Source organism: Perognathus longimembris, chromosome 24, assembly GCF_023159225.1.
Source record: "Perognathus longimembris pacificus isolate PPM17 chromosome 24, ASM2315922v1, whole genome shotgun sequence".
Taxonomy (NCBI): Eukaryota; Metazoa; Chordata; class Mammalia; order Rodentia; family Heteromyidae; genus Perognathus; species Perognathus longimembris.
The window spans coordinates 1,180,972-1,200,849 of record NC_063184.1 but is presented as its reverse complement, the minus strand read 5'-3'; the positions used below and the strand labels follow the sequence as shown (position 1 = coordinate 1,200,849).

Sequence of the window (19,878 nt, the reverse complement as noted above, 5' to 3'; positions counted from 1 at the left end):
TGTCCACAGAACTTCCCGGGAGAAGTCCTGTTGGAGGACCGGCTGACCTTGGACCCCAGTTTCGCAGAAGACCCCCCCGCAAGTGGGTTGGAGGAAGGCGCAGGGGCGCAGGGCGCGCAGCGGAGCGCGTGGGAGCGGAGCCGGGCAGTGGGTGGCTGGGGTTCGGCCCGGGCCCCGCCCTCGCCCCGCCCCGCCCCGCGCCCCCACGCCAGCTCGCAGGGAGCGGGGAAGCCGGGAGCCCGAGCGTCGCGGGAACCGTCGCGGGGCGCGGGCGCTTGGCGGACGGGCGGCTCGCGGGCAGCCGGCCGGGGAGGAACTTTTCGGTTCTGGTTTTCGGAGGCCGGTGCGGGGGGGGGGTCCCCCGCGCCCCCCGGGGCCCGGCCGCGATGCCGGCGCTGAACGTGACCCCCGAGCAGCTGTCCCGGCTGCTGCGCGAGCACAACCTGACCCGCGGGCAGTTCATCGCGCGGTTCGCGCTGCGGCCGCTGGTGCTCAGCCCCGAGCTGCCCGCGCGCGCCAAGCTGGCCCTGGCGCTGGCCGGCGCGCTCATCTTCGCCCTAGCGCTCTTCGGCAACGCGCTGGTGCTCTACGTGGTGACCCGCAGCAAGGCCATGCGCACCGTCACCAACATCTTCATCTGCTCGCTGGCGCTCAGCGACCTGCTCATTGCCTTCTTCTGCATCCCTGTCACCACGCTCCAGAACCTCTGGGACACCTGGATGGCCGGTGAGTCCCCGCCGGCCGGTCCGCCGGCCCGCGCGCCCCCCACCCTGCCCTCCTGTTCCGCAACCCCCTCCCCCAGTCCCGGCCCGCGCACCCCCTGCGCCCCCATTCCCCCAGCGCGCCCACCCCGCCCTCCTGTCCCGCACCCCCCTCCAGTCCCTGGCCGCGCGCCCCCTGCGTCCCCCGCCCACCCCCCCCCCAGAGCGTGCCCCACCCCGCCCTGCCCTCCTGTCCCGCACCCTCCCCCGCTCTCTCCCTGGGTGCTGGGGACCCGCACACCTGGCTAGCCTGAAGTCCAAGCCCAGAGCCCCCTCCTCTGCTCCTGCCTCAGGCCACTGGTAAGGCTTAGGGAGTCGTCCCCCCCCCCCCCCAAATCCAACGCTTTCCCAAAAGTCCCACGTCTTTCACATCGTGGTTCTTTGTTCTTTTTTTTAAATCTCTAAGTCGTTGTTGTACCCCGGGGTTGCCATTCAACAAAGTGGGTTATGAATAGGATGCCTCCTGGCCCACCCTCCCTCCTTTCATCCTTCCCCCTCCCTCCCTTCCCCTCCCTCTTCACAATTGCGTAGGCGATACGTTGAATTTTAGGACTGTGTCCCCCCCTTTTCACTTTTAAAGATGTATCTTAAAAGTTAAATGCCCAGAAATTAAAGTCTGTTTCTTTCAGCTCTCCAACTTCCTAGCTTGCCATTCAGTCACTTCTATAGCTTCCAGAAATGTCCTTGTGTGTTCCAGGTAGTACATAGACTTAATAAACAACACCACTCTTTAATACAAATACATAATTGCAGGAAAAATGTCAGACCAGTTCTTCTCTTTTAGAGGCGGAATTATGGACTCACACCGGGAAAAAGAACACAGAAAACACCACCTCCTGACTCTTATAAAAGAGACACAAAACTCTACCCCTTTATTAGAGAGAGAGCAGGGATGGCAGCTGAACCATTTGGAGTCACTCAAGTTTGATGAGTAAGTGGAGAGTAGTGGAGGGGAGGAGTCACTCAACTTTCAAGTCTTTACAAGGAGGTGACTGTTAAGGGCCCCATTAGCTGGGGTGGACACCCTGGAGGGGAGAAAGGACTTCTAGCCCATTTTCATGAGTAATTGAAGCTACATCAAAATTCTTAGAAAATGGCTGTGAGTGGATTCCTGACAGGAAATCACTGCAAATGAGCTTTGGTGAGAGCTGACTTGTTGAGCCTTCAGGCTCCTCCACCACTTTCGCTCCAGGTGCTTCATTTTCTCCCATCATTGCCAACAGGAGAACTTCCAGGGACATCTTCAGCCACACCGTTTCTATGAACTTGCCGGAGTGGATTTGGGGTAGATGGAGACTCTCGCCCCATCTATTACGTATTTCTTTCCAGAAATGAGTGTTGTGATTAAATAGCAGTAGGGGTTGCAGCTCCCTAAGTCAGGTTCTGAGTACAATGCTTCCTGGCTGGTGTCGCCCCTTCCCTGGTTCTTCCTGTGTCTTAGGAAAAGCTCGAAGTCTTAGGTACTCAGCCCTGGCCTGCAAGGGGCCCACAGTGTGGCGTGGTGAAGTTGGGAGAAACTTCCTTTTCTTTTCTAAGGAAATATTACATGTAGACCTGTTTTCTACAGTTCTCATAGGAGAGGACAGTGGGGCAATCTTGGCTCACTGTACAGAATATTTGTGGGTGAGAAAAGAGCTACTCTTTAGAAGTGTTTTTACACAGATTTATTCCGTGAATTTCCCTTGTTGAAAGGGAACACGAGCCCTGTGGGAGCTTTTATAAGAATCTTTTATAGGCATTGAAAGATGCTAATACCTGTTAATTCCACATGTCTAACTTTTCAATGATTTTATTTTTCCAGCAAAGTATTAGAGATTTGAGATTTGTGAACTGGTACAGGGCTAGCCTTGGCACCACCCACCCAGTACCCAAGGAAGGCCATCAAGAGCCAGGAGACCAGAGTGTTAGACCCTAGGACTCCTGCGTGGCCAGGCCAGCCACTCACCTCCAACACCAAATAAAGAGCCCTGGTGCCGGGCAGAAAAAGAGTCAAGACAGTAGCTACTGACTTGGTGTTCTTGATGGCTCCTGGGTGCCAGGCTGATGGTAAAGAGGCTGCAGAGAGAAGGGCCAGAGCCAACGCAGGTGACAGAAGCCAGGTTTGCCTTCTGCTGTTTTCTAAGCCCAAGTAAATAGTGTTTCTCAGAAGAGAACAGTGTGTGTGTGTGTGTGTGTGTGTGTGTGTGTGTGTGTGTGTGTGTGTGCTTGCGAGTGTGCGTGTGCTGATTCTCCCGCTTAGGGCCTTGGTGCTGTCCCTGAGATTTACCTCTTGAGCCACAGCACCATTTCTGGCTTTCTTTCTTCCCTTTTTTGGTGGTGGTTAGTTGGAATTAAGAGTCTTATTGACTTTCCTGCCTGGACTGGCTTCGAATCCTGATCTTCAGGTCTTAGTCTGCCAGCTGAGCAGCTAGGATTCCAGATGTTTGCTGCCGGTTCACCAGCACAGTTTTGAGCACCTCTTACTGCTCTTTCCTCACACGGGCCTGGCTGGGGAGGGGGCACTGCCCAGGCTTATCTCCAGGCTTCTGTTTTCCTTGCCTCTTCTTTCAGGGGAGACAGTTCAGTTTTGCTGCTCAACACTGAGAAAGGGAATGCACTGGGAATGTATATTTACAGAGTTAGTGTGAGAATACAGTGTGTTAGAAAAAGCTCTTTGAGGAAAATTGATCATGCCTGTAAAGTATGATCTCTAAGAAAGGAGTGTTTAATTGGACGTGTTTTACAGAATAAACAATATTTTCCAAGCCAAGTCTACAATGTACTAACTCTGAAAGGATTGCTTAATTGGACCACTTTTTTTTTCTTTTGGAATATTGACATATTTATTTTGCTTTATCATTTTGTATATATATATTTATTATCAAACTGAATTACAGAGAGGTTACAGTTTCATACATTAGGCATTGGATACATTTCTTGTACTGTTTGTTACCTTATCCCTCATTTCCCCTGGACTACTTTTTTTTCTCCACAGAATAAATATTCTATAAGTCAAGTAAACAAACCAAAATCAACTTTTTTGGGTTCAGGCATGGTGACTTTAAACTGGAGGTTTTTGACCCAGAGGAACCAATTCTAGAAGATTCTCACGTCAGGTCCCATCATTCACCCCTTTAGAACACATCAAGAGAGAAGGACAGAGCAAGGAGAGCAGTGAAAGGCGACACTTTAGCACATCTTTAGTCACTGCTGGGTACACACAAGGGCGTGAGGGTTTTACACAGGGAACACGATGACCCGCTGGTCACAGGTCACATTGTGGCCCAGCTGACAAAGTCATGGTCCTTGTCTTTGGAGGGGATGGGAACACGCCAGCAGTTACTGCTGGGAAGGTGCAATCTCAAGCTTGGGGCTGCTCTCCGAGGCAGAGACCATGGCTTGTGCCTCCTGCCCAGGGTGTTCCTGCAGATCCTGTCCCTTCTGGGACCGCAGGACTGGAGGACGCAGATAGAAAGTGGGGGCCGACACCTCAACTTTTAACTTGCTTTTAGTTGATTTGTGGATTCAAGGAAGGAGTCAGTATCGCTTAGTAAAAGCCTTTTGTTGCTGTTGTGAGGCTTGAACTCAGGGCCTGGCTACTGGGCCTGAGGGGTGTTATTTGCTCAAGGCTAATGCTCAGTCACTTGGGTCCCAGCCCCACTTTAAGCTTTCTGTTGGATAACTGGAGATCAGAGCCTCATAGACTGTTCCCATGTAGGCTTGTTTTGAACCAGATCTCAGCCTTCTGAGTGGCTGGGATTACAGGTGTGAGCGACTGGCACCAAGCACCTCTTCCAGTGCCTGGCAGCGATCCCAGCACCGTGGAGGCTGAGGAAGTAGCATAGCAAGTCTGAGGCCGTGTACACTGCCTCGAGTTCATGATGGAAGACAGAGCCTTTAGGGACTAAAGAAGAGGTGGAAATGGATCTGGAAAGAAAATTACCTTGCTTTTTATAAGATAAGATAATAATGATAAAACTCACTCGATGAATTACAAAGCGTTGATGAGGATGTAATCTAAGACTTGAATATTCATCTATGATTTAATATCTAACCAAAGTTCATGAGACTGTTCTAAATGGCAAAGCATTTTAACTTTGGAATACAAAAAAAAAAAAAAAGGATAGGTCTCATTCAAACTCTTGTGGGTCCTCAATGAATAGGAGGATCTGCTCAGACACAGAAGAGTCTGGAAAGCCTGCAAAGGAGCTTGTGTTTGAGCTGAATCTTCAAAAGGAATTGACACCACTTTTATCAGAAAAGGATAGAGTGTATTTCAGGAATGTAGGCCAAACCAGAGTTTGGAGGAGAGAATCATAATGTATTTTAATAATTGTATAAATCTCTGATTGTGGTTTATTTTCATAACACCATGCAATACATTTCAAGAATACCCAGTGGGTGTGTGGGAAATGAGGCAGAAAATATATTATGTAAACTCCTAAAATGTAAACACCTCTCAACGTGAGCCCGAAATATACTATGTAAAAATAAAAAAATAGCTGGGTGTGGGTGGTTCCCATCTGAGAGATCTGAGGATTGAAACCAGCCCAGAAAGACAAGTCTGGGAGACTGTTATTTCCACTTAGCCAGCAAAAAGCCAAAAGTGGAGGTGTGGTTAGAGTGGTAGAGCACCAGCCTTCAGTGAAAGGTAGCAAGACTTGAGGTCTTGAGTTCCAGCCCCAGTACTGGCTTGCACACACACCCAACACACACACACACACACACACACACACACACACACACACACCTTTAAAATTCCTTTAAACACTAAGGAAGACAGGGCTGCAAGGCCGTGCAGGAGGCAGTGGGGGAGAAAGCAGCCTGGCAGGCATGCCGCACGGGGCGACCACCCAGCTCCCCCCCCCCCTCCCCAGCTCTTAGGACTGTCCCCAGCCCCAGAGAAGTGAGGAGCATGGCTTTTCATCATGTTGGCATCTAGTTTAAAGGTACAAAGGGAAGTGCGGCTGGGTAACAGGGAACACCTCTGACGCCTGTTTTTGACTTGGTGACCGCTAAGGGAAGTCTCTCTCTCTCTCTCTTTCTTTGTTGTGACAGAGCCTGGCTGAGGCTGACAGTGGGTCACAGAGGCTGGCTGTGTCTGGCTTTGGTTGGCTGTGGCCGATAGTGGCTGGCGGTGGCTGACACTGGCTGTTTGTGACTGTTCATGGCTGGCGGTGGCTGACACTGGCCGGCTTTGGTCAACAGTGGCTGTTGGTGACTGTTGGTGGCTCTCTGTGGTTGTTTGTGGCTGACAGCAGCTGGCAGTTGCCAACAGTGGCTGCCTGTGACAGTTTGTGGCTGGTCGTGGCTGGCAGTGGCTGTGTGTGACAGTCTGTGGCTGTCTGTGGCTGTCCGTGGCTGTCTGTGGCTGGCAGTGGCTGGTAGTGGCGGACAGTAGCTGCTTGTGACTGTGGCTGTTATGGTCACCTGTGGCTGTTGTGGCTGTCCGTGGCTGACTGTGGCCGACAGAGGCTGCCCGTGGCTGACAGGGTTGAGCTGTTTTCTTCTTGTCCACTTGTCTTCTGGGCTCTGCTTGTGCGCAGGTTAAAGGTTGGTAGGTTGGGGTGCGGGCAGCGACCCTCAGGCCCACGGGCTCCAGGACATCACCTGTGCCGGCCCTACCCGGTGGCTCCACGTGGCCCCTCAGCTTGCTGTGGCCCGGAGCACGGCCCGCTCCGCTCCACTGGGCTCTTGCTGCAGACCCACAGCGGCTTGGTGGTTTAAAAATCACTTGTGGTGGGAAAGTTTCCAACACATTTGCAGCTCCAGATCAAATCTAAAAAACAAACAGCCGAACAAACAAAATCAAATATTCCTTGCCTAGCGCACTCCTGAGAATGTCAGACACTGAGTTCCTTTGGCACTGTCAGTAACAGCTGGAGAAGCACCCTGCAAACACTGCTGTGCTACACGCTTGATTGGAAACATCTGAGTTTCACCCACTGGAGGTCAAGCTGCCCTACAGCCTCCTGTACCTTCAGCCTTCCCATTCCCCACCAGGGCATCCAAGAATTGTCTTTCCGTTCCCCAAGTCCTGTCAGGAGCAACTGCTTATGACCTTTCCTTTTTTGCCCTTTGTACAGGTCCTGGGGCTGAGCTCATGGAGCCTTCTTGCTGTCCTTGGCTTTCTTATTTGAGGCGCTCTGCCACTTGAGCCATAGCTCCTCTTCTGGCTTTTTGCTGGTGCTTTGGAAATAAGTGTCTCTCAGGTCTGTCTGCATGTCTCAGATCTCAGCCACCTGAGTAGCCCAGATTATAGGTGTGAGCCATCAAGTGCCCAGCTATGACTTTTCCTTTATACCAACTGAGGATGAGGTTGTATTTCTAAGGCATGAAAGTTTCAAAAGCTCTTCATATTAGAAAAAGGAATTTTAATTTGCAGCCAAGGTTAAAAATCCTGGTGCAAATAAACACTGAAAACACCATGTTGGGTTGTTCTTAATGTTCGAATTAGGAAGTGAAGGATATGCGGTTTATGATCAGCACAGGGTCTTCCACATGTATCAGCTTGGTAGGATTATCTCTGTGTGTGTGTGTGTGTGTGTGTGTGTGTGTATGCACGTGTGTGCGCGTGCCCATGCTAATCCTGGGGCTTGAACTCAGGACCTGGGCGCTGTCCCTAAGCTTCTTCTCCTCAAGGCTAGCTGTCTACCACTTCGGCCACAGCTCCACTTCCAGCTTTTTGGTGGTTAATCGGAGATAAGAGTCCCATAGACTTTCCCGCTCTGCCTGGCTTTAAAATGTGGTCTTCAGATCTCAGTCTCCTGAGTAGCTAGGATTACGGTTGTATGCCTGGTTAGATTTTGTTTTTACAAGTAGTAATAGGAATAAATGCTTTCTAAATGCAGGAGATGTTATAAAAATGACTTTAGACATAATAGTTCCGTTATAGGTATCTGTTATGTCTTCATTAGCACCCTTTACCTTTTTGAAGTCTTTCAAAATGAATTAGGAAATAAATCAAATATGACAAAGAAGGCTGGAATTCAAGATATACTGAGAAAGAATTATTCTCTTGTGTGGATAATTCAGCTCTACTCATCAGTTAGCGCATTTCACAATAGAGGCTTTCAGTGGCTTTACCCAGCACCGTCCTGACCGTGGGGTGGGTGATGGGGTAGGTAGGACTCCTAGTCTTCAGAATGGCTCTGGTCCCTCTCTCTTCACTAAAAAGAGCTTTGTGTATGATTTTACATGAAAAATAAAAAGGAGAAGAAAGAGCAAATACTGTACACAGAATAAGGTGTTTGGTTTGGTTTTTAAACATTGAGAGCTATAGCTGGACATGGGGTCTCACATCTATAATTCTAACTACTCAGAAGGCTGAGATCTGAAGATGGAAGTTCAATTCACCCAGGCAGAAGAGTCTATGTGACTCAATTAACTGGCAAAAAGTTGCAAGTGGAGCTGTGGCTCAAGTGTTAAAGACCTAACTGGCCAAAAGAGCCAAGCGAGGCACTAATGGCTCTGTAATCCTAGCTACTCAAGAGATGGAGATCTGATGATTGAGGTTCAGCAAACAGGAAAGTCCAGGCCAAGCACAATGCCCAAGCCCGCAATTCAAGTCCCAGGACTATATTGCCCCCCCCCCCCCCGCCAATTGAGAGCTACTAAAGTTGTAAAATGAGTTAAAGAAAAGTTTCTGAACTTTAATTTAGTGAAAAGATATCCATCTGGGGAACAAACAGCTCAGAGCAGAGGGCTTAACCAGAAACTTTTGCTTTATTTTATTATAAAATTTTCGTACTATTATCCAATTAGTGATTAAAGAACATCTGTTACTCCAGATGCTTTGTACACTGACATGCTGAATTGAAACCCTTTTGTACGACTACTTAATCAGAAGAGAGACGGTGTTGGGGGGGAATACATCAGATACATTTGTTACTATCATTTTCCCATTTTTTTTTTTTTTTTTTTTTTTTTTTTTTTTTTTTTTGGCCAGTCCTGGGCCTTGGACTCAGGGCCTGAGCACTGTCCCTGGCTTCTTCCCGCTCAAGGCTAGCACTCCGCCACTTGAGCCACAGCGCCGCTTCTGGCCGTTTTCTGTATATGTGGTGCTGGGGAATCGAACCTAGGGCCTCGTGTATCCGAGGCAGGCACTCTTGCCACTAGGCTATATCCCCAGCCCCCATTTTCCCATTTTTATAACATTTCACACATTTATATTTGGTAAAACTGATGTAAACTCAGAGTACCATGGTTTTATTAAAAATAAAAAGCAACTCTAGGGAGAATGATAGATGGGGAGAGTCTAATCAAGGCACATTGTGGAAAAAATGTGGAAATGTCAGAATGAAATGGCCTAGGAAGTGTCCCTGAGCTTCTTTTGCCCAAGGCTAACTACTCTACTCCTCCAGATAATTGTACAAATAATTGATGGTAGGAGGCAGTGTGGAAAAATAAATCAATAAATAGGAATCATGGCCACTTTATTGAAGAATTATCTATTTATTTAGAGAATTATTTCTTTTAAAGAAAAAAATGTCAAGGGAAGACCAACAGCTTCATAAAGTCAGGAATTGGGTCACACTCTTTCCTAAGATAAATTGTGAGTAAACTTTGAGAATAAAAGACAAAAGAATATTACTTCAACTTTTTGGGAAGTAGAAATGGAACACTAGCACTAACAGGATTTATGTAAAAGACGGTTTCTGCTTAGGACAATAGCAGTTTACCATAACAGCAATGGCAGGAAAAGATTTAACAATAACATCTGAATTTTTTTTATTGTACACTTAGGAGGCATAAAGGAACCCCCTTGCTAAATTTACTTTTTGAGCACATAGTTTCATATGTCCTTTGACTGGTGGTTGTTTATGATGATTCTGTTTTGCATGTAAACATACCCAACCTCAGCTATCTTCAGAAAAAGGGAAAGATGCTGCCTAGAGGGACAAAATATGCAAAGTTAGGGCTAGCTTTAAGCACAATTGATTTAGGTCTTGTGACAGTGCCTTGTGATCTCGTTGCCATGTTCCTTCCGTACATTTTGTGGCTTTGTGCTTGGCTGGCTTTTGCTCCATAGTGTACAAAATGGCCCCAGGAGCTATAAATCTACATTTTCTTTCTAATTCCTCCCCCCCCTCGCAGAGGTCATGGATACATAAGTAGGTAAACAAAAATGTATCACACAATGAAGTATTATTCTGTCATAAAAAGCAATGAGGTTTTGGTATTTACTACAATATTGATAAAGCTTGAAGACATGAGCCAGACACAAATGGAAAAATCTGTTCTGTTCTGTGTAGGTAGACGGTGTTGAATAGGCAATCAATTCCAGGTTTCTGGGAACATGGGGTGGGGAGAATAGGAAAGTAATGCTCATGTTTCTCTATGGGATTATGAAAAGGTTTAGGAACAGTTCCTGGTGGTGATTCTACAACTTTAGAATGTAATTAGTGTTGCAGAATTTTAAATTTAAAAAGTCAAACTCATTGGGAGCTAGTGGCTCATGTTTGTAATCCTGACTACTCAGGTAGCATCTGAGGATCAAGTTCAAAGCCAGCCCAGGCAGGAAAGTCCACGAGACTCTCCTCTTTTTAACTACTAAAAATCCAGAAGTAGGAGTTGAGGCTCAAATGGCAGAGCACTGGACTTGATCAGAAATGCTCAAGGATAGCTCTCAGGCCCTGAGTTCAAGCCCCAGGACTAGCACACGTGTCCACACACACCAACAAACACATACACACAAATCAAACCTACTACCTCAGATTTTGATACTTCCCAGTAGCTCTAGAAAATTCTAGATGGATTCCAGCCAGTTTAACCTCACCCTTTTAATCACAGAATGAATCATTAAAGCTTGTAACTGGCACCCCTCTGTATATCACCTTGACAGTAAGATTAAATTAAAAAATAAGCTAAACAAACCAACAAAAAGCACAATGTACAAGATTCTCTGCTCAGGCCTTTATCGTGAGCCCCATGAAAGTGAGGCTTACTGTTTTGATTCAGCTTTTGAAAACTGAATGTATTCTTCCTGTGACTGGGTTTCCGAGAGATCCCAGAGCCTACAGACTGGCAAGGAAAATAGAAAACGTAGAAGACCACGTTTGGTGCCGCCCCCTGGTGGTTGACATCGTTGTAGAAATGATGGCCAATGAATTTCACATCTTGCTGTTTGAGTAAAAATACAAATGTATATTCACTTTAAAAGAACTTATCTTTAAGAGGCTGTACAAAGGAGTTGGCATCCAACAAAGGTATCCACTTTTTATGACTTCCACTTTGAGGGAAACGTAAAGCATATAATATTAACGTATGTAACATAAACTCTTGTGATGCATGCATGCATGAGCAAACCGTCTTTACTGTGTGTGGGCCAGTACCGACTGAGGTTTGAATTCAGGGCCTTGTGTGTTCTCCCCAAGAAGAGCTAAAGGCTGCTACTATGGCTACACCTCTACTTCTGGCTTTTTTTTTCTGGTTAATTGGACAGAAGAGCCTCTTAGATTTGTCTGCCCAGGCTGGCTTTGAACCACAATCCTTAGATCTCAGCCTTCTGAGTAGCTAGGCTAATAGGCTTGAGCCCCCAGCACCTAGCATCATTATTTAAAATGTATTCTTTCCTTGCAGAATTAAGACACATTTAAAACCCATCCATGGTATAAGTTGGAGAAGAAAACAGTGTTTGATTTTTGAGACAATGATTTGATTTCTCCTCGGTCTGGTTTCCTCATCTGTAAACTTGGGACAGCTTGATTTTCTATTCAGGTCTCTATGAGAACAAATGACTCAGTGTTTGGTGGGTTACCACTGACCGGAAGCTGTATTTGGTGTTCACTGAACACATTGCTGCTGTAGTAAATGAAACGTCTTTCTATGGAGAGTACATTTATTTATATCAAAGAAGGATGACAGAAAGCTAAAAACATCTCTCATTGCACTGTTAGCAATATCTCAAGCACATGTATGAAATTGTATAAAACAGTTGTGACAGCCGTATCATTTGACAGGTTGTTGATGTGCAAATGTTGAATGACTGAGGGAAGAATAATGGCTTCTGTACTCTAGGGATGAGGATGTACATGAGTGATGCGAGCTTCCATTGACTGCGGAAGCACCAACACTCCTGCAGGAGGACGAGGCTGTTGTTAAACATGGGGGGGTGGTGCTGATTTTGTGGATCCTCGAAAGACATCCCCACCACCCCACCACCCCACCGTGTCTTTCCAACCTTTCCTGGCACACGTTATCACACCAGCGTTAACATACAGCAGCGCCCCCCTCCCCCCTCCTCCCCGTCTTTCTACTGAAGATAGACCAAGTGCTCGACTCAGGAAGTATGGAGATCAAGATCAGAACATACAGAAGAATCTGCTTTCAGTGTTCAGGTTCAGAGTGCTTATTCCAGAGGGGCAAAAGATCTTTCTAGAATTATCCACTGTTTATGTCCTGCTTTGGCCCCACTGGAGTGTGACTTACAATCACTCTCACCTGTAGGAGCTACAGGATGAATTTCTGTTGTTGTAGTTTGCCCCCATCTTTTTCCTTAACAGCTGTCATGGAAGTGGTTTTCTGACTCTCTTGGACTAAATCTGTGGCTTGAACATTGGTCCTTCTCTTCATTGAACTCAGGGTTTGCTCCATATGGAAGCAACTCTCAAGTATTCAACAGATGATTCTAGTGTTTGGTTTTTACATTTCTTTACTTCCAGGTTGAGAAACAAAAGTGCATTTATTTTTTAGGAGGAAGCCTTTCATTTGATCACATGCGGATCTAAGTCAGGCACTGGTGGCTCAGGCCTGTAATCCTAGCTCCTCAGAAGGCTGAGATCTGAGGACTGAGGTCCAAAGCCAACTTTGGGCAAAAAAGTCTATGAGACTTATCTCTAATTAACCACAAATGCTGGAAGTGGAGTTGTGGATTAAGTGTTAGAGCACTAGCCTTAAGCGAGAAAAAAGAGGCCCAGGGACAGCTCATAGGCCCTGAAATCAAACCCTGCCCCTGTCCCCCTGGCCCCTTGCCAAAACACAAAAGCTGACTTAGGTGTGTGTCAGTGTGAACCGGATGCAAGCAGAGATGTTCTCAGCCGGTTGTAGGAAAGATACACACGGGTAATGCATTTAAAAAGAATAGTTTGAGACTTTCTTTATTGGAAAAATATCAAGAGTTTTGGCAATTAGTGCTTGCCTACTGCTTAAAACAAATTAAGGCGAGACTTAATGAAATGAAACCGAAATCTGAGCAAATGTAGATTCTGTTAAAAGTTGATTTTACTCTCAGATAGAATCATTAGATGTAATGTGTTTGCAAGATGCTAACACAGCTGGTTAACTCAGTGAACACATTACTCAAAATTCAAATTAGATGCAAATTAGATGTTCAGTATTGAGGAAATGCAAAGAAACTATTCGCTGTTCACCTACTTTTCCACTAGAACAGAATCTCTGTATGGTTAGACACTCGTTTGTTTACCTTACCCTTAGTATGCGGCTCAGTACACTGAAAATTCTCAGTAGCAATTTCTCGATTGAACTATTAGTTATCATCTTGTCATTATAATAATGTTTGTAGTTTTTTAGGAATCAGTTACATTCATTTTGTGACTTGTGATGTGTGGAAATGAAATCATATCTATTTTTTGTAAATAGTTTTTATTGTTAAGATGATTTTATTGCTAAGGTGATGTGCAGAGGTGTTACAGCTACACAGTCAGGTAAAGAGTACATTTCTTTTGGCGCAATGTCATCCCTCCCTTCTCTTTCTCTCCCCTAGTTTTTCCCTCCTGTCCCAACCCACAAGTTGTATAGTTCATTTTCCACATACTATCCAATGAGCACCACTTCTGCATTTGTTCTTCCTTTGTCCCTCCATTTCTGTCGCCCCTTGCCCTCCCCAAGACAGATAAATGAACAAGCAAGACATCAAGAAGATAAAAACCAAAACCACAACCCTCTTGTTTGTGTCTATTTTTGTACATACTGTATTTGTGCTGTGTGTGGTGGCAAGAATCACAATTCACATTACCTCCAATGAACGGAGTGATGGTTGAGGCATCATTCGGTAGCATCAGAGAGGGCTGTGAGCCTTCCAGTGTCAGGAGGCACCAGGCTGATCTGGAAGTGGAGGCAGACCGATGTGTCTGAGAGAAACTATTTCCAAGATTTTTGGGGTCTTGCTTTCAGTCCATCACTGTGAGGGTGAGTAGAGCAGGAGCAAAGAGCAGCGAACCTCATGTCAGCCAGGAAGCAGGGAGGTGGGCCCGCACTGGCCGTCTTCTCCTTCTTCCCCTTTAATTCCATCTGGTTCCCCGTCCAGGAGATGTGCTGCCTATAGCCAGGCAGGCTCTCCCTCCTCAGTGAGCCCCTCCAGAGACACTCTCATAGGTCAACCCAGATGAGGGCTCGACTCACCTCCTAGGGGCCAAGGTGACCATCACGATTCAGCTCATGGATTTTGTTTTTACCTTTCTACTCCCTCATAATAATTAAAAAAAATATCTTTATTACCTTTAAATAGTTGTACAAATGAGTTGCCATTCAGCAAAGCAGTTCATGAATACCGTGCATCTTGATCAGTGTCGCCCCTTTCTACATTCTCACCGACCCTTACTCTACCCACCTCTTCCCTCACTGTTTTTAATTTTGTGGGATATGCGTTGGAGTTTTTCCTGCATTTTCCTCAGTGTTCTTCTCTTCATTATTCTACTCCTCCCATTAACCCTATTCTACTCATTCAAGTACCCATTTCCTGGTGTTTATTTTGTTGACCCTTAATTTAGCCTTTCTATGGAATTACACTGCTTGAGTTCTCCCCTGAATTAAACGTACTTCCATTCATACATCTGTACATTTGTGTACCACCCAACACATTGACTTATATGTTTATAAACCAATTCTAGTTTCCATATAGGAGAGCACACATGTCTCTCTAAGCCTAATTTACTTCATTTCACATAATTTTTTTCCCCAGGTCTTTCCATTAGCAAATGATGCAATATCCTTTTCCCCTTATGATCGTTGTGGTCCTTGTTCCTAATGGCTTTTCTCTGTGTTCACTTGCAGTCATTTCCCACTAGTTTCTCATCCTTCTCCTTATTCTAGGTTTGGGGTCCCCCATAGTCCCATCAGAAGAGGCTGGAGAAGGAGGAGGCTTACTTGCCACACCTCTTTAGGAAAGCTTGAAGGCTAAAACGTTGGAGGCAGGTGTAGAGTCCAGAAGGTGATTGATAAATTGGTTTCCTTTATCTGTGAGAATTTGCAAGGTATTGGAAGCATGCTTCTCTGTGATATAGCTATAAATTTATTTTGCTAGTCACAATTGTATTTCTGGTCAGAGAAGTGTTAACTATGTCAAATTGAGCGCGCTGATTCTCTGGAGGTTAAGGCCAAAGAGCCACTGTGCAAATCAGTGAGACCTCTTATGAGAAAGATGTACGTTGCCTTTAGTCTCATTAGAGTTCATGAATAGTCTTTGTCTCTCTTTTCTCATCTGTCTGCCCTCTCTCTTGTTATGAGATAGCACGTGGCTGTATAGTTGAGGCCATCCGCAAACTATCCTACTACCCTAGTCTTTTGGGTGCTGGGATGACAGGAATGCCCCTCCCTGCTTGTCCTAAAGGGTCCTTCTTACAGCCCCTGGATCTAGTTTTTCCTTGTGAATGTCCAGTTGTCACCTCACTGTTCACTGGGAAAAAAAGGATCATCTTCATTTACTATTTTATTACCTTTGTTCTTTTGCCAAATATCAGCTGACAATAATTATGTGTGTTATGGCTCTGTATTCTATTTCATTGATCTGTTTTATTTTTTCCTCCTGGTATCACATTGTATTATTACTGTGGCTTGTAATACATCTGGAGGAAGGATCATACTTCTCTTATAAATCTGCCTTTTCCTGTAGCACTATGTTGGCTCTTCTGGGTCTTTTGTCTCCGGTTTTCTCCAGAGCACATTTGTGGATAGCCACAGAACAATTAGCTGAGATTTTGTGTCATCATAAACATACTCAAAAAAGGCTTTCTTTCTTTGTAGTTGAAGTAGCTCTGTACATAGCTTTCTTTTTGTCTTTCTCTTCCTGGACAAGCATATGTAGAAAATATTTTATGTGAAAGAGAAATGTTTTAAAACTGAGATTTTCTAATATTATTACAAAATCTTTACTTAGAAATGTTATAGCTAGATGTTGACTAAATGAGAATGGGAATTGAGTATCATTCATTTGGAAGTGAGGGCGTAGCTCAGTATTTAAACCCTTGCCTGGCATGTGTAAGGCTTTGGGTTTAACTCCCAGCATTGGAAAAAAAAAAAAAAAGGAAACTAACAGGAAAACCATTGAGAAGTTTATGAACCAACATTTAGCACTCATCTACTTAGGCTCTGAATGGCTTTTACTAAGTTTTCAAAATGTATATTCACTCAACTGAATGGTAATTCAGAGTATTGAAGATGATTGCAATTCTTTTGTGTGTGTGCCAGTCCTGGGACTTGGTGGTGTTCCTGAGCTATTTTGTTCTAGGCTGGTGCTCTACCACTTGAGCCATAGCTTCACTTCCAGCTTTTTGGGCTTTGAACCCTCAGCCTCTTGAGTAGCTAGAATTAGAGGTGTGAGCCTCTAATCTTTAAAAAAAATTCATTTAAAAGGACTTCCTAATATGAAGAGGCGAATCTAAAGTGTTGCATCACAGCTCACTGGAAGATGCTATGCTTTAAAACACACAACCTGCCTTCCTGTAATTTGAAAAGAAAACAAGGGCTTAACGTGGGGGAGACAGAGGAGGAGAGCCCCTACTGTCAGGAGATTGCTTGTTTGTTGCTTGTGGTCCAGGAACCCCAGAGACAGCAACATTGGAGTCCAGAATATCCTATTTTCTGGGAGAAAAACATCTCTAGTGTGTTGTAGATTTTCTCTGGCTGTTGAAGTCAGGTCCCTGGACCTTGCTGTCGCCTGAAATCTCATTAGCCAATAGTCTCAGACCACTGACTCACATCTAGATTTCAGTAAAACTCCCAAGTGTTGCAGCGGCAAAGTAAAGGGCTCGATCTGCTGCTCCTCCCTCGTGGTTCTGAACATCACTAGGTAGGTAGTCTGCACCAGTGGTAACAGGTGCTCAGCAGGGGCTGAGTGCTTTTTCTTGGCAAAGGGAAGTGGCCACATTTCTCTCTGCTTACCTATGATAACCCCAGAGACCTTATTACAGAAATCGGGACTTCATGCTGTTCAAACTTAATATTCCACATCGTCCTCACACCGTGGTGGGTACAGAGTACTGAGCACAGCACCTTGTTCTCAGCCTTGTTTCTTGGGGGCATTTCAGCAGCTGATCTGAATTAAACAGGTGAAAATTTCCTCAAAGTAAATACCATCTTTATGAAAGCTATTAACCCTGGCATATGAGTTCATTTTTCATCATTATAATGGACTATGGCTGAGTAATATTACAGGGAAAAGAGGTTTATTTAGCTCATTATTCTGGAGATTCAAAGGGGTAACATCTGATGATTGTCTATTTATTGGCAAATTCCTAATATGGCACAGGGTATCAAACAGCGAGAGCAATTAACCACCTAAAAAAAGTTGGAAGTGGAGGTGAGCTCTAGTGACAGGGTGTTAGCTCTGTGTGTGTGTGTGTGTGTGTGTGTGTGATTGTGTATGTGTGTGATTTTTACTCCTTGTTAGAAAGCCACCCCAATTCAATCACTGGGCTTCACCCTATGACGACTTCATCTTAATCCTCCCAAAAAGCTGCACCTCTAAACAACATAGGTTAAGTTTGCTCTTCCTCATCCCTGTCACCCTCCTCCCCCTCCCCTCCTCCTCCTCCCAAACCTCTTCTTCCTCCTCTTTGCCAATACTTGGCACTTGAACTCAGAGCCTCTCTCTCTCACTTGACTCTTTTTGCTCAAGGCTAACATCCTGTCACTAGAGCTCGCCTCCACTTCCAATATTTCTTAGGTAGTTAATTGCAGATACGTCTCACAGACTTTCCTGCCTGAGCTGGCTTTGAACCACGATTCTCATATTTCAGTCTCCTGAATAGCCAGGATGACAGGCTCACCTCTGTAATTATTGGTGCCTCACTAAATGTGATTCTTAATAAAAGAAAAATGGCAGCAAGCATTTTGTTCACCCCAACAAAGAAGAATGACGTAGGAGGAAGCATTCCACCTACTATTAAATCTCATCCTGTACATAAAGTACTCGAGATAATGTGGTGTTTGCAGAGGTAGAGGCCGAGATGAACAGAATAGAAAGCCAGAAAAAAATCCCACACAAATCCAGCCAGAAGATCTTTTGAGCAGGGTGCTGTGTGAAGGAAGGGCTCAACAGGCCAAAGCAGATAATCACCCCATCATTCTGTTTCCTTTTTCTTTTTTTGTGCCATTCTTGGGGTATGAAATCAGGGCCTGGGTACTGTCCTTGTGCTTCTTTTCCCTCAAGGCTAGTGCTTCTACCACTTGATTCACAGCTCAACTTCCGGCTTTTTTGGTAGTTTAGTGGAGATAAGACTCACAGACTTTTCTGCCTGGGCTGGTTTTGAACTGTGATCCTCAGATCTCAGCCTCCTGGGTAGCTAGGATTACAGGTGTGAGTCCCCAGCTCTCAGCTAAATCTGAACCTTTTATAAAATTTTACTCAAAGCCAATTGGGTAGACTTAAGTGTAAATGTAACACTATGAAAATTTAAAGAGAAGAAAAAGAAAATAAAAGAAAGAAAGAAGGAAAGAAAGAAAGAAGAAAGAGGAAAGACTCTTCAAGCGCAAAGGGTTCTTAGCATTCCTAGCACTATAAGCATACACCAGAATTGGAAACGCTGCTAAATTGGACCTCATTAAAAATCCACACTGTTTTGAAAGCTCATGTGAAGACTTGAAAAGGCAAGCTCAAGATTAGGAAGTGAGGAAAGGGGGGTACTCACAAAACACTTGTCTGACAAAGACTCAATACCTAGATTATATAAAGAACTATTGAAAGTTGGGAGTAGTATGTTGGCGCATGCTTCAGATCCCAGCTACTTGAGAGGTGAAAATCAGGAGGGCAGGGGTTCTACTTAGTCCAGAAAAGAGGAATAACAACAAAATGGTAGCAGCTCATCTCCCAAACCAGCCAGGTATGGTGAAATACATCTGTAATTCCAGCTGTGAGGGAAGCGGAGTAGGAGGATCACTTTCCAAGACCGCCCTGGCAAAAGAGCCAGAGACTCTTTGAAAAATAAACCATAGTAGACTAAACTAAACTAAAAATAGCTGGGCACAAGGCCCAAGTGGTAGCAAATTTGAGCACCAGTCTCTGAGTTCAATATTTTTAAAATGTGTACTGTTGTTATGTACAGAGGGGCGATGTCATAAGTCAGGTAGTGATTCCATTTCTTTTTGGACAGTGTCACTGCTTCCCTCACTCTCTCTCTCTCAGTTTTTCCCTCCGGTCCCCACCCACAAGGTGTAGAGTTCATTTTCCACTTAGTGTGTCTAGTGAGCACCACTGCTGCATTGGTTCACCCTTTGTCCCTCAATGTCTGAGTTCAATTCTCATTCATGAAAAAGCAAAACAAAACTAAAAACCTTACAATTTAACAGCAAAAGACAGATATTCCCATTAGAGAAAATGGACAAAAGATATGAAGAAACGGTATTTTTGCACCTGTCCTGGGGCTTGAACTCGAAGCCTGGATACTATGCCTTGGGTTTTTGTGCTTAAGGCGAGTGTTCTTAACCACTCGAGCCATAGTTGTACTTTTAATTTTTGGTAGTTTATTGAGTACCTGGGATTACAGACATGAAACCCGACCCCTGGCCTGAAGACACACTTGGTCACAGGATAACAAATGGCAGTTAAGTACAGGGAATGTTCAGTGTCATTGGCCCCCAGGGAAGTGTAATTTACTTCACCCTGAGGCATTACACATCTGTGGGATCAGAGGAAGGATGTTGGGGTGGCTGCACACAACTCCAATCCCTTACACATGGGCCAGCCAGCAAAGATGCAAAATGAGACAAACCCTCTAGAAAATAGTTGAGCAATTTTTCTTAAAACCAAACACACAACCTCTCTACAACCTAGAAATTAATCTAGTACATTCATCCAAGAGAAGTGGAAACTTGTTTTCTGCACACAAATGTTCATAATCAATTTGTAACCACAGCTGGACTCGGGCCAAGCAGGCTTCAGTAGGTAAACAGCTAAGCAAAC

At 45.1% G+C, this 19,878-nt stretch overlaps 1 protein-coding gene across 1 annotated transcript in view; it reads left to right on the top strand.

The window, feature by feature from the left end:
* Window positions 1–386: 386 nt before the first annotated feature.
* Window positions 387–19,878, top strand: part of Qrfpr (pyroglutamylated RFamide peptide receptor) — a 34,526-nt gene continuing 15,034 nt past the window's right edge. The window contains exon 1 of the mRNA XM_048333599.1: window positions 387–726. Coding sequence (XP_048189556.1) covers window positions 387–726 — 340 coding nt within the window. The remainder of the gene's footprint in view (window positions 727–19,878) is intronic.